The 15,658-nt window shown below is 40.8% G+C and overlaps 1 protein-coding gene across 1 annotated transcript; it reads right to left on the reverse strand.

Moving 5' to 3' along the window:
• Positions 1 to 686: 686 nt before the first annotated feature.
• On the reverse strand, positions 687 to 12,636 carry C3H5orf15 (chromosome 3 C5orf15 homolog). Its single transcript, XM_036848406.1, has 3 exons — positions 12,474 to 12,636; positions 3,045 to 3,571; positions 687 to 1,189 (listed from the first exon to the last, which is right to left on the reverse strand). The coding sequence occupies exons 1-3, from the start codon at positions 12,610 to 12,612 to the stop codon at positions 1,058 to 1,060; spliced, it is 798 nt and encodes a 265-aa protein (XP_036704301.1). The 5' UTR covers positions 12,613 to 12,636; the 3' UTR covers positions 687 to 1,057.
• Positions 12,637 to 15,658: the final 3,022 nt, after the last annotated feature.

Here is a 15,658-nt window from a genome sequence, read left to right on the forward strand (position 1 = left end):
AAGTAAAAGCAATTATTCACGTATTTAAAATTTTATGACAATTTCTACCTCTAAATTTAATTCAGTAATTCAAACCAAAAAATGCTCTCTATAACATTTTATTTATGTCCACTGCAAACTGCAGAGTCTCTACTGCCAGAATTTCTAGACAAATTTATTAATGTGTTACTTAAAATTGTGGTCAGAATGAGCAATAGTAAATTATGTATAAGTTATCCAAAAATATCCAAAGCAATTTTCCTGGAAGAAAAAAATGTTACTTATATATAAAGCATTATTACATACATCCTTACATACATAGATACAGTTTGACAGCACAAAGAAATGTGTGCTTAAGAAACAGTATTTGGGGGCTTCCCTGGTGGCGCAGTGGTTGAGAGTCTGCCTGCCGATGCAGGGGACACGGGTTCGAGCCCTGGTCTTGGAGGATCCCACATGCCACGGAGCGGCTGGGCCCGTGAGCCACAACTGCTGAGCCTGCGCGTCTGGAGTCTGTGCTCCGCAACAAGAGAGGCCGCGGTAGTGAGAGGCCCGCGCACCGCGATGAAGAGTGGCCCCAACTTGCCGCAGCTGGAGAGGGCCCTCGCGCGGAGGCGAAGACCCAACACAGCCATAAATTAATTAATTAATTAATTTAAAAAATGTATATATATATACGTCACATTTTAAAAAAAAAGAAACAGTATTTGGATGGCAGAAAGATAATCTGAGTCAGCAGTATCAGATGTGTTAGAATTTAATTGTAAGTTTGGGATCTTTTAAAAGTAGCATTACTAACACTTCCAGAAAAAGCACAATAAAGAAATCTAAAACAATAAAAACAGGTAATGCTTAGCTCCACATTTTGGACACCTGATTGAATTCAACTCTAAAAATGTAGATAAAAAAATTATATACTCCTTGTTCATGATACTTAACTTCCAAAGCACCAAGGCAAAATAAAGAGAGGCCCACCTCTCATTTAAGTACTAACTGCCAATGGTGAACATCTGCACAATATCATATAAAAAGTCAAGCAAATAAAATTACGTAATAAGCAAACGCAAATCACAGTGCTTTAAAATATATAATCATTGGTAATCTTCAGAGAAGGCATTGCCTCATTAACATTCTGGTCTAGACGATGATATTCCACTGTTTTGGAACAAAGACCATCACGCCATTTCCTGCTTTGAACCAGAAGGAAAATCTGGAATAAAGCAAAATAAATCAGATATGCAAAAAAGAAAATAGAGAACATGCTAAAAGTTTTTTATAACAAGTGAAATATCTCTCTCCTAGGTTCCCAAATACAAAAGTAAAATGTCAACAAAAGGGCTACTTTGTTTTCCATCTTGTAAACAAGGTGAGACAGTGCTTTTTTAATTTTAATGTACATAGGAATGCCTATTAAAGACTGATTCCTGGCCTCTCTCTTCAGAGATGAGTTAGCAGATTGCAGTGGAGTCCAGGAACCTACCTGTTTAACAAGTCCCTTAGGTATTTATAATAGAGATGGTCCAACACTAAACACTGGAATAAAATATCACTGGCATTCAAAATTTTGTCCATCTACAAATATTTACAGAGCTAGTGATAGACCACTAAACCACAAATAACCAAAGGGTTTGTTTGCTTGTTTTCTAAGTCAAAACAACAAGCAAGGGCTTCCCTGGTGGCGCAGTGGTTAAGAATCTGCCTGCCAATGCAGGGAACACGGGTTCGAGCCCTGGTCCGGGAAGATCCCACATGCCGCGGAGCAACTAAGCCCGTGCGCCACAACTACTGAGCCTGTGCTCTAGAGCCCACGAGCCACAAGTACTGAAGCCCATGCGCCTAGAGCCTGAGCTGCACAACGAAGAGTAGCCCCCGCTTGACACAACTAGAGAAAGCCGTGCGCAGCAACAAAGACCCAATGCAGCCCAAAATAAATAATAGATAAATTTATAAAAAAAAAAAAAAAAAAAAAAAAAAAAAAAAAACAACAACAAGCAAAATATTAGAATCACTGATTCTCAAAGCTGGAAGGCATTGTGAAATTCTCTGGTCCAGTTCTATCATTTCGCAAGTGAGAAAAAGGTCCCAAAGGGGAAGGTGGCTGCCAGGAATGACAAAGCAAGGTACAACAAAGTCAAGACTGAGATTTCCTGGCCAATAAGTATTAAAAAGGGCATTGTGCTTGATCTCCCTTTAAATGTTTAAAAAGCTTAACTATTTAGCTCTGGGACTACACAGTGCCCAGATGAACCCTCACACTAAATTATCCATCCAGTCCTATTTATGCCTCCTCTGCCTCATGTAGTCCAACACACCAATTCCAGTACAGCAGTGTTCATCACAATATTATTTCTGAACCAAAAATTGAAAACTATCTAAATACTCAGCAGGAAAATAGCCAAATAAATTATGTAGCTATTAAATCATGTTTTTAAAGATTATTAATGATATGAAAAATGCTCATGATTTGTTAGGTAAAAGGCAAGATACAAAACTCTATATGAAATAATCAAATTCATTTAAAAATTAACATACACATATATGTCTGAACTATACACACATTTACAGACCAGAAATATACCAAAATATTAATAATGCTCAGCTTTGGGTAGTAGCTTATATTTTCTTTTCTACACTTTTCTGTGTCCCTAAAAAAGACATGTAATACTTTAACAACCAGGGAAAAAAGTTATCAAAATATCATTAAGTTCAGTACTTAATAAATTAGAAGTCCTAAATTAACAATCTCTCTCCACAAGTACTCCCAATGAAGTAGCAATGCTAAGTTAAGATACAAAACCTTTTTTTAAAAAAATCACTGGGCTTTGGTTTTGCTCTATAAAAATATTTTGGCTTCTTTTTTTAGAAGCACATGTAGTAAAGCATCCTGTCTTTCATTTGTTAAAATACACCACAGATTTATAAACTGACATGAGACATCTTGATATTTTACCATCAATTGAAACCTGACCAAAAAAGAAAAAACTCTGAATCAGCAAAAGTATTAATAAGAAATATGACTGAGATGATAGAGGGCAACTAGAGGGGGTGAAAAATCCCAAACTTACCTTCCTTTTGTTGTGATATGTAATATAAACAACAGCAATACAAAAAGCAAAAATAATAAGATGGAAAAAGAAATGGCTATCTTCTTCTTCTATATTTGAGGGTGGGGTCTTAAAAGGTCTCACTGACTGTTCAATTTCCATATAGCTCCTGTTTTCTTCCAAGGCCTCATTGGACTCATCGTCCCGGGGGCTGGTGGTCCAGTCGTAGTCTGGTTCTCCATAATCTCCATTGTCCAGAGTGTCTTTGGCAGTGGACGGAGAACTATTCAGTGTGAGAAGATCCTCCTCCTCTATGCTAGGATCTTCATTGTTATCAGCTTCCTCTTGGGACAGAGAAGTAGTAGGCGAGGGATGAGGGGACAGAGATGCCACTCCACTTTTTTCTGTACTAGTTGTGGGAGGGAGAGTGGTGCTGATTTGGGAAATAGAAGGTTTGGTTTGGTTTTCATTTGTTAAAGCATTCGTATTTGGAGAAGAAACATGTGTCTTGAGTACAGTCTGGCTCAGCGAATCAGCCTGTGATAGAGCTAAAATAAGTAAATAGAGAACATTAAACTGAAATCTTCAAATTTATCTCCACCAAGCTAGAAGCACATATACCTAAATTTTTCACTAAGCTAGGATCAGCCACCCGTCTTTCTGTTCTGGGGTTGGGGTAGAGTCTGGGTACTGAAGTCAAACCTCTGTGAAATGAAAACAGAGGGTACAAGCTCTGTGTGAACTTTGCCACTGTGACCTAAAGTCAAACCCCTCTCTATTCTTTCTTTTCTTTTTCTTACAGTGGCAGGCTATGTAATGCAGTAGGTCTCTTATGCTGCTTAAGTTGTTACCATCTGGCAAGGCAATTGTTATCTGATGAATATTTCATTTTTTATTTCAATTTATTTCTTTTTAATTTTTTCATTTTTTCATTTTTTTATTTCATTTTAAATTCAATGCCCAAAACTGAGATATACATGTAATGCTGTCAGCAATTATACTGTATTTTCCTAGTCCATTCACCCTTCTACTCCCTTAGTAGACCATTCACATTTTCCTCTGTCCTCAAACTTCTAACACCTTCTCTGTTGTCCTCATTTTTAAAGGCTAACATCACTTCCTAACTTCTCTGAGAAAAATGAAGCCATCAGAAGAGAACTTCCATGTACTACCAGAACTCTAGGCTCATAAGTCCAACTGCCTCCCTGACATCTCCTCTTAGACGTCTGTCATTCAAATTAACATGTTCAAAATGAATTCTGACTTTGACTTCCAGGAAGATGGAGTAGATGTATTTTTCCCTATTCTGCCCACTAAAAACAAATTAAAACCCTGCATATTACATATAAAATAACATAAGACGACTCTGAAAGGTGGAAAGAATAAGGCAGAGTGAGTGTTTAGAGACCTCAGGACATGAGAAACAACCCAGTGGTGACTTTTCTGGATTTTCTTTTTACCTGACGTATTCCAGACTTGAGCTGACGAGCCCAGCAACCTGGAAACACCAGGGGTATGGACAAAAAGGGCCACCCAAAAAGCCTGCTCTCTCTTGCCAGGAGATCAGGAGAGAGGCAGCCTAGCAAGAAAGAAAACTTCTAGACAGTGACTGCTCTACTCCAAGCAAACAACACAGAAAAAACTGTGGCTCCACTCACACCTACACCAGCAAAGACCGAGTGGGGAGCCTAGATTTCCACCCTCACCAAGCTGTAATGAGGTGCCCTTTCCCCTCCACAATAGGATGATGTCAGAGGAGGCCTAGTGAACAGTCAAGACTTTAACCATGGTCTAGCAGTAATGAGGCCACCCCCAACAATATTTCAGTGCAGACCATGAGGGGAGCCAAAACTCCCACCCCTGCCCAGAACTAACAGGACCACCATCACCCTTCAGGTGTCAACACAGATCAAGTGGAGACCCTAGATTTCTAGCTCTACCTGCCAGTAATGTGCACCAATCCCCACCTCCCCTGCCAGAGCAATGTCATAAAAAGCCAACTAAAAGAGAAAGTTTAAGACCAGAGTCTTGACAACACGAAGTACCACAATTTACCCCATACAAAATACATAATTTGAATAGCCCTTTAACTATTAAGGAAACTGAATTTTTAATTTTAAAACTCCCCAAAATCAAATCTCCTGGCCTAGATGGTTTCACTGGAGAATTCTACCAAATGTTTAATGAAGAATTAACACCAATTCTACACAATCTCTTCCAGAGACTTGCAGAGGAGGGAACACTTCACAATTCATTTTATGAAGCTAATATTATTATCCTGATACCAAAACCAAAGCCACTACAGAATAAGAAAATTACAGACTGATATCTTTCATGAACAGAAATGCAAAAATCCTTAACAAAATATTAGCAAATAGAAATCAACTTTAGGACTTCCCTGGTGGCGCAGTGGTTAAGAATCCACCTACCAATGCAGGGGACATGGGTTGGAGCCCTGGCCCGGGAAGACCACACATGCCGCGGAGCAACTAAGCCCGTGCGCCACAACTACTGAGCCCGCGCACCTAGAGCCCGTGCTCCGCAACAAGAGAAGCCACCACAATGAGAAGCCCGCGCACCACAACAAACAGTAGCCCCGCTCACCGCAACTGGAGAAAGCCCGCGTGCAACAACAAAGACCCAACGCAGCCGAAAATAAATAAATGAATAAATTTTTTAAAAAAAGAAATCAACTTTAATATAAAGTTCCCTGGTGGCCTAGTGGTTAGGATCCCGGGTTTTCGCTGCCATGGCCCAAGTTCAATCCATGGACGGGTAACTGAGATCCCACAAGCCACGCAGTGCAGCCAAAAAAAAAAAACAACAACAACAACAAAGAAATCAGCAATATATGAAAAGAATGATACTCCATGATCACTAAGGTTTATTCCAGGGATGCAAGACTGGCTCAATACTCAAAAATCAATGTAATCCACCATATTAACAAGCTAAACTAACCTCAGCCTAAGTCTCACACCTTTTACAAAAATTAACTAAAAATGTATCACAAATTTAAATGTAAAACTACACAGATTTTTTTAAAAAGACTTAGGACAAAATCTTCAGAATCTAGGACTAGGCAACAAATTCTTTGACCTGATACCAAAAATACATAAAAGGAAAAATTCATAAATTGAATTCCATCAAAAATTTTTTTTAACTTATTTATTTATTTTTGGCTGCGTTGGGTCTTCGTTGCTGCGCATGGGCTTTCTCTAGTTGCGGCAAGTGGGGGCTACTCTTCGTTGCAGTATGCAGGCTTCTCATTGCGGTGGTCTCTCTTGTTGTGGAGCACGGGCTCTAGGCACACAGGCTTCAGCAGTTGTGGCACGCAGGCTCAGTAGTTGTGGCTCGCGGGCTCTAGAGCACAGGCTCAGTAGTTGTGGCGCACGGGCTTAGTTGCTCCGTGGCATGTGGGGTCTTCCCAGACCAGGGCTCGAACCCGTGTCCCCTGCATTTGCAAGCAGATTCTTAACCACTGCGCCACCAGGGAAGCCCAATTCCATCAAAATTTAAAAACTTTTTTCAGTGAAAGACCTTCCTGTGAGGATGAAAAGACAAGCTACAAAGTGGGAGAAATATTTGTAAGCCACATACCCAACAAAGGCCTAGTATCTAGAATACATAAAGTGAAAAAGCAAACAATCCAATTAGAACATGGGCAAAAGACATAAAGAGACATTTCACCAAAAAGAATATACAGATGGCAAATAAGCACATGAAAAGATGTTAACCATTAGGGAAATGCAAATTAAAACCTCAATGAGAGGGCTTCCCTGGTGGCACAGTGGTTAAGAATCCACCTGCCAATGCAGGGGACACGGGTTCGAGCCCTGGCCTGGGAAGATCCCACATGCCGCGGAGCAACTAAGCCCGTGTGCCACAACTACTGAGCCTGTGCTCTAGAGCCCGTGAGCCACAACTACTGAGCCCACGTCCCACAACTACTGAAGCCTGTGCACCTACAGCCTGTGCTCCGCAACAAGAGAAGCCACGACAATGAGAAGCCCATGCACCTCAACGAAGAGTAGCCCCTGCTCACCCCAACTAGAGAAAGCCTGCACACAGCAACGAAGACCCAACACAGCCAAAAATTAATTAATTAATTAATTATTTTTAAAAAACCTCAATGAGATATCACTGCACACCTATCAGAATGGCTAAAATAAAAAATAATGACAATGCCAAATGTTGGCAAGGATGCAGAGAAACAAGATCACTCATATGTTGCTGCTGGTAATGTAAAATAGGACGACCATTCCAGAAAACAGCTTGGCAGTTTCTTAAAAAACTAAATGTGCAACTACCATATGACCCAGCAGTTACAGTCCTGGGCATTTATCCCAGAGAAATGAAAACTTATGTTCACATAAAATTCTGTTCATAAATGTTTATAGCAGCCTTATTCATAATAGCCAAAAACTGGAAACAACCCAGATGTCCTTCAATGGATGAATGGTTAAACAAAGTGTAGTACATCCATACCATGGAATATTACTCAGCAATTAAAAGGAACAAACTATAGACAAATGAAACAACTTAGAAGAATCTCCCGAGAATTATGCTAGGTGAAAAAAGCCAATCCCAAAAAGTTACATACCATATGATCCCATATATCACATTCACAAAATGATAATATTATAGAAATAAAAAAGATTAGTGGTTGCCAGGATTTCAGGAGGGAGTAGGGATAGGAAGAAAGTGAGGGTGACTATAAAAGAGCAACAGGAAAGATCCTTATGGTGATGGAAATGCTCTGTATCTTGATTGTATCGATATCAGTATCCTGGTTGTGATTTTGTACTACAGTTCTGCAGGATGTTATCACTGGGAAAAACTGGGTGAAGGGTACACAGAATTTCTGTATTTTATTTCGTACAACTGCAAGTGAATCTACAATTATTTCAGAATGAAAAGGTTAAAGAAATGCATTTTTACTCCCCACTCCAAAAAGAAAAAACAAACAAACAAAAACAAAAACTTGTTCTATCTATAGTCTCCCTCTCAGTTAATGGCAACTCCATTTTTCTGTTACTCAAGCCAAAAGCCTTGGAGTCATTATTTTAACACCCCACATCCAATCTGTTTCTCTGCCTTCAAAATATATGCAGAATTTGAAGAGTTTTCACCCCTCCATTGCTACTGCCTAGCCGAAGCCACCACAATCTCACCTGGATTATTATGGTAGTCTTCTAAATGATCTGTCTGCTTCTACCTTAACCCCTAGTGTCCACTCTCAACATAACAGCCAGAGTCATCCTGTAAAAACTTAACTTAGATGACATTACTCCTCTGCTTAAAACCATCTAGTAGCTCTCCATTTCTCTCAAGAGTGAAATTCAAAGTCTTTATAATAGCCTGTAAGATCCTATATGATCTGGTCCCCATTATCTCAATGCTGTTATCTCCTACTAATCTTCCTAACTATTCTATCCCCACTGCCTACTTAACAGATAGCAAGCATTCAATAAATATTTATTGAAAATGCTCAACTCTCACCACAAATCCTACACTGCTTCCCAAGTAGCGTTTTTGCACCTACTACACCCTCTGAAAAGCCTTTCTCATAGTTCTCAGCCAGGTAAAACCCCACCACTCTTCTAAGGATATCTCCAACATCACCCTATTTGTTGTTGTAACTCCAATACCTAGCACCAAGTAGGAGCAGAGTTAATAAATACTGTTCAAGGAGTAAAAATGTGGAAGTTGGGACTTCCCTAGCGGTCAGTGGTTAAGACTCGGCGCTTCCACTGCAGAGGTCAAGGGTTCGATCCCTAGTTGGGGAACTAAGATACCACATGCCGTGAAACGCAGCAAAAAAAACACAAAAACACGTGGATGTTATATACAAGAAAACAAACTAGGACTTCATCTGAAACATTTGATGTAAATTAGATCAACCTCCTGGACTGCCACTCCTTCAAATGAAAGAGGTTGATCCAGTCAGCTATAAAGAGTATTCAGAACAAAGTGATAACTCTGACTTTATGGATTTAATTGTTTGAGTTTATATATATATATATATATATATATATATATAACTTTAGACTTCTAAATATTGATGTATGTTCCATTTCTACCCTTTCCTATTTGATATTACCTCTCTAGTTAAAACTTAACACTTTAAAAATTAAAATTTTTTAATTTAATTCTCTCCTACTGGTACCTTTTTAAAAACTGCCTTAAAATAAACTATATCAATATTTCTCAAACAAGAATGCAGAAGACCCTGAGAATTCATTCACACACTGAATTCTGTATTTAATTAAAAATTAAATACATTACACATTAAATAAATTTAGGCAACATCTAGGAGCAATATGATGGTCAATGTAGAAAGTAGGCACTTTTGAAATGGCATGGCAAGACTAGGTCATACGGTGAGCATCCAGTGATCCAAAATAACACTTACATTAATTTTTTTAAACTTTATCAAAACAAAAACATCTGTAAAAAGTCTTACAGATTGCCAAGAATACACCCAAGCACTGAAATTTTAAGAAACCTAATATGGAACAAGTTTAAATAAATCTGATATGGAAACTTTCTAACTTCCTATGCTTACTTGAAGTTTGGAATGCAATATAGTCTAGCTAGACTTTAATTTTCTTATTACAAGAGTAATTACTTTGAAATCACTTTACCATAAGGCACACTTACAAAGAACATTTATATTACCCAAAGCTTTACACATGCTACACTGTACTACAATGGAGCTGCTTCCCTATTAAAAGCATACACGTTAGTTTTCATTTAAGTTATTTTCAGTAGGGAATAATCTGATTTTAAAATTGATATATACAAAAACTTAATAAAAGAAAACCATTCCCTGAAATGTCCCAGTATAGTTGGAGCAATGTTTATGGGGCCCTAACAAATAAAAAAAGACAAGAGGACACCTTAATACTCCACACTCACCCTCGCTTACCCACACATCAGAAAATTTTCAACCATCTCTTAAGAGAAAAAGTTGTTTTTGAAACTACAGTTACCAGCTACATATTCCCCAAACTGTATATCTTAAGCACTCCAGCAAGAAATATAAATGCTTAAATGTCAGTTTTTTCTTAGACGATTAAATGACCAAAACAACCATGCTACTTAAGTACTTTAGGAACAGGAGTATCTGCATCAACCAGAGAAATCCTCATTATATTTTACTAACGATGAAAGGGCCTTGGGAAAATGGGCCACAGTCCCTTCCCACAGACTTACAAACACTTCTGGGAGGGTGGTCCAGGTGCCCTGCCCTCACTGCTGCTGGGGAAACCCAAGTAAGTAACCACAGCACTGTAGTACAGGAATGTATGGCTAGACAGCCCCTGTTGGCAAATAAATGAACACTATCCCATTCATACTGTTTTTCATCTGAACTCAAACAAGATTTAGGCAGAAAAAGCAGGATCGTGTCTTGGCCTGAAATAAAAAAGGGACTAGTAAACAAGATGCTGCTTAATCATTATAAATTCTTACTAGTGGATTTGTTCCCCCTAAGTCTCAGGCCCTGGTCTACAGGTTTCCTCTTTTCTCAATAAAGCCTTCAATACCTTGATTCACAATGTAACATTTCTAAGAAAAGGAATACTTAATCGTGCAGCACTATTTACAATAGCCAAGATATGGAAACAACCTAAGCGCCCATGGATCAATGAATGGATAAAGAAGTTGTGGTACACATACACAGTGGATTATCATTCAGCCACAAAAGAGAATGGAATCTTGCCATTTGCAACAACATGGATGGATCTTGAGGGCATTATGCTACGTGAAATACGTCAGTCAGAGAAAGACAGATATATGGTTTCATTTACATGTGGAATCTAAAAACCAAAACAAAACAAATAAAAACAAATAAAAAAGCTAAACTCATAAATACAGAGAACAGAATGGTGGTTGGAGGGAACAGGGGCAGGGTGGAGGTGAAGGCAATCAAAAGGTACAAACTTCCACTTATAAAATAAGTCATGGGGATGCAATGTACAGCACGGTGACTATAGTTAGTAATACTGTACTGCATATCTGAAAGTTGCTAAGAGAGTAAATCTGACAAGTTCTCATAAGAAAAAAATGTTAACTATGTGTGGTGATGGATGGTAACTAGACTTATGTGTGATCACAGTGTATGCAAACATCAAATCATTACGCTGTACACCTGAAACTAATATGTCAATTATACCTCAATAAAAAATAAATAAATACTTAAATCCTACAGATCCATTAAAATGAAGCAGGGGGGGACCATGTTTACAAAGAATCTCCCTTGTCCCAGAACTCCTCTTCTCCTCCCAAGCCCCTCAGGAGTCCAACGCCCCAGCATTCTGGCTCTTTACCAAGCCCCAGAACCTCCCAGTCCTCACAGATGCACCAATACTCAAAGACAGCTCTTTTCCTTTCACTTTCGCTCTCCAAATTATTCCATCGGCTCGGTCCGGTCAGTGCCCCTGCCCACCTTCGTCTTTACCGCTGATCTCACCCGGTCTGGAAAGGCCCCGCCTTCCCTTGGCCCAGCTAGACCCCTGGGCACCCGCACCTGACCTTGGGATTCTCTCTAGACACCACACCTCCTACTCTCGGCTGTCTCCTCAGCACCTGTCCCCTCTGTGCTCTCTTCTAGACCCTCCTAACTCCCATCTCTGTAAAGAAAAAAAAGAAAAAAAAACGTTGCATGCCATTCCAGTTCTACAAGAGTCAAGCTATTAGCCACTGCAGTTGCCCACCTACAGTGGATCTGAGGGGAACTCAGGATGGAGAAAAACAGGATGAAGTATTCTGTTTTGGATACACGGGTCCTAGACAAGTAAGATGCATACCTAAGGAAGAATTTCAATAACCCCAGAATCTTGCGTCTTCCCATACAAAGTACTAAAATTATGAACTTCAGATGTCTGTTCTTTATGATGAGCAGTAATCTTTTGATGTTTGACTAAATGTTTTTTTCCCAGCAAAAAATTCATGCATTAACCTGGCTCCTGCCTCACCTCTTCGAACAATTTCTCAGAACTGAGAAACTGGCTCCCCCCGCTACAGCCTTCAGTAAGACACTGAATAAACTCACAGTTCTTACAGTTGTGCGTTTTTGTTTTTGTTTGTAATCGACACCTCCAAGGAATCTTGGAGACCGCATCACCGCCATTCTCTGTGGCAACCCATTCTACAAGACTCTCTAGACACCACCACCACTCCTCCCTCCCCGCCCATCTACACGCTCGCTGCCTGGGTCCCTGCAGCTCTCAACCCCACTTCTCAGGCCTCTTGGAGACCCCACCTCCACAGACCCCTTCAGACAGCCTACTCTCCCTCGTCGGGGCTGTAGAGACCCTGCCCCTCTAGACATCGCCACCTGCTCCGGAAACTCGGAAGCGCCCGTTCCCTGGCCGGGCCCGTCTTGGCGTTCCGCGCCCGGGCTCTCCCGGTCTTCCCGCGACCTCCCTACCGCCGCGCCCCATTTACCACTGGACATGGTGGCGGACGCGAGCAGACGCGCCAGGACCAGCAGCAGCGCCAGCCCTCCGGGGACCTGGATGGCCGGCCTGGGCCGCAGTTTCGCTTGCTGGGCTCCCCTCATCCTCCTCAGGGCGGCGGCGGCCATAACGGTATCGGCTGCGAGCCTGCGCGGTTGCTAGGCTCTACGTCATGACGTCAGACGCTGCGTATGGCATCGCGGCCGTAGGCGTTTACGTCCCAACGTGATGACGTGGCAGCCTGGAGTGGGGTTCTGGGAGCGGGAATGAGCGAGAGGGATAGCGGGAGTTGGGGCAAAGGGAAGCACGAGAAACTCGGCTGCAAGCTAAGGATGTATTGTGTAAGGTGTGAAGAGAGTCACAACGAGCCCCTTCTTCCCACGTGATGGGCCACTATACAGCTAATAACTTTTAGAACATTTTTAGAAGGAATATCCAGCTGTGTAATAGACTGATCCCAAAAGAGAAGTAACTGCCCTCCCCCTCCCAAAGGCAAAGGAGGGCTTCCCTGGTGGCGTAGTGGTTAAGAATCCGCCTGCCAATGTAGGGTACACAGTTTCGAGCCCTGGTCCGGGAAAATCCCACATGCCGCGGAGCAACTAAACCCCTGTGCCACAGCTACTGAGCCTGCGTTCTAGAGCCCGCGTTCTAGAGCCCATGAGCCACAAATACTGAAGCCCACGCGCAGGGAGCCTGTGCTCCACAAGAGAAGCCACCGCAATGAGAAGCCTGAGCACCACAACAGAGTAGCCCCTGCTCGCCGCAATTAGAGAAAACCCGCGTGCAGCAACAAAGACCCAATGCAACCAAAAATAAATAAACAAAAAAAAGGCAAAGGAAATAAATGTTGAGTGGGTGGTGGAATTTTAGGTAAGTGTTCTATTTTTAACATTTCCCCGTAATCATTTATTACTTCAACAAATACTTAGTACCTCTCCATATTTCAATATACAGCACTGAACAAAACAAACTCCCCACCTTTGTGGAATTTATTTTTCTGTGAGGGAGACTATAGTGTAAAATACATACTATATACAATGGTAAAGGTATTATGAAGGAAAAGCAGGGAAGTGGGCTAGGAAGGAGGTGTGCAAACAGCTTCCACATTTCCTACAATAAGCTTCTTTTAAATTTTGTTAACTTAAACCCCCCAGAATATGAAAATGCAAATTTAGAAACTTCCAGGAAGTTCCCTTAGGGCCCTAGCCACAATGCTTTGGTCTGTGTGTTCCGTGAATGTTTTCTTTTTTTTTTTTAAAGAGGGCGGCTTAAATGAGCTCCAGAGACGGGCGCGAGCCCGTGAATGTTTACTTAATGTCTATAGGCTTCAGCTCGTAAAATTACATTTGATTGATTTGCAGGAAAATCAGCATGGCATGAAGCAAGACATTTATTTTACCCCACAGCTTCACCACTCTGGTCTCCATGATTTCCTCAGAGGATCGCTGCTATCCCCCAGAGACAGTTGAGCTGCCTCTGAAGAGAGAAAAGCCTGTGTTCTCCTGAATCTGGTTTCCCTTAACATTTTATCTGGCGCTAGTGACCGCTCAAAAACACACAAACTCTGTGTTGTTAAGAAAACTAAGAGGTCATTCATCTATTCATTTCCTTAAGCCCACCACAAGCCCAGATAGACTGAATGGTGCACTTATTGCAAAACTTCCAGGGTAGCCAGGGTACAAAGTCCTCCCAAGTTCCCCTGGAGCTTTCCCTCCGTGAGTACAGAAACCATCACTCAGTTTAACGAATAAGCCTCTCAGTTCTAGCTTCTGCATGTTGGGAGATTCAGACTTAGTCAGGCCTTTTTCCTGTAATAAACACACCTTCAATCCTCTCTTCTTTGTCCACTTTGTTCCTTTGGCCCCATACCAGATTATTTCAAGTCTCTTACTAGTGAGATATCATGAACTCAAGGCATTTTGCACAATACTCTGACATGCTACATGCAACAACCAGAAAATATGTAAATGGGAGGAAAATATTCCCTCAGAGGGCCCTTTGTACATTTCAAAATACCAATACTGCACCTGGCTTCTGACTGGATGTACCCAACAACCATTATGCACCAAAATCTCTGGACACATTTAATAAAGTGAACTTTGAAATAGCTGTGGGTCCTTATGAACCTGATGAAGACAGTATAACAAATACTGAGGCCAGCAGGTTTGGGGTGACCAGTTACACAAAATGCTATAAGTAAATCTGATACCTGTTGGGAATTGTCACTTCCAAACATCCATAAAAAGGAATTCTGCCTAAAAATATTTATCATTGAATAGAAAAAAATGTCTACATTTGATGAAGCTGGATAATGTATATGCAGAGTTGTTACTATTCTATTGATACTTCGTAAACGTTTGAAATCCGTTATTTTTTTATATATGGCAGAATTCTGAAACCATATCCAATGACCCATGCCTTTATATGATCCCCTGCCCTTGAGTGTGGGAGGAATCTGTGAATATGATGGGATATTACTCCTTTGATTAGGTTACGATGTGTGGACAGTTGACTTTAATGGGAGATTATCCTCAGTGGACCTGACCTAATCAGGTGAGCCCTTAAAAGGACTGGAATGCTTATAAAATAAATAAGTTATGGGGATGTAATGTACAGCATGGTGACCATAATTAGTTGTACTGTGTTATATATTTGAAAGTTGCAAAGAGAGTAGATCTTAAAAGTTCTTATCCCAAGAAAAAAACAATTCTGTACAGTGATGGATGTTAACTGGGCTTATTGTGGTGATCATTTCACAATATATACAAACATCAAATCATTATGTTGTACACCTGAAACTAATATAATGCTATAGGCCAATTATAGCTTAATTTTAAAAACAAATTTTTTTAAAATTATAAAGGTGTTCGGGCTCTTCTGGAGGACTTGAAGTAGGGAAGGATTTGACAGTGAAATTTTTCTGTTCCAGCTCTGAAGATGGAGGACACCACATGGCAAGGAATGCAGGTGGCCTCTATTTGCTGAAAGTGGCCCCTAGCTGATGGCCAGCAAGGAAACAGAAACCACTATCTTACAACTACAAGTAAGTGAATTCTGCCACAACCATATGAGCCTGGAAGAGGACCCCAAACTTCAGATGAGAACACAGTCCAGCTGACATCCTAATTTCAGCACCGTGAGAAACTTAAGAGAGCCCAGGCACCCGGTGCTTGG

Source organism: Balaenoptera musculus, chromosome 3 (assembly GCF_009873245.2).
Source record: "Balaenoptera musculus isolate JJ_BM4_2016_0621 chromosome 3, mBalMus1.pri.v3, whole genome shotgun sequence".
In the NCBI taxonomy this organism is placed as follows: domain Eukaryota; kingdom Metazoa; phylum Chordata; class Mammalia; order Artiodactyla; family Balaenopteridae; genus Balaenoptera; species Balaenoptera musculus.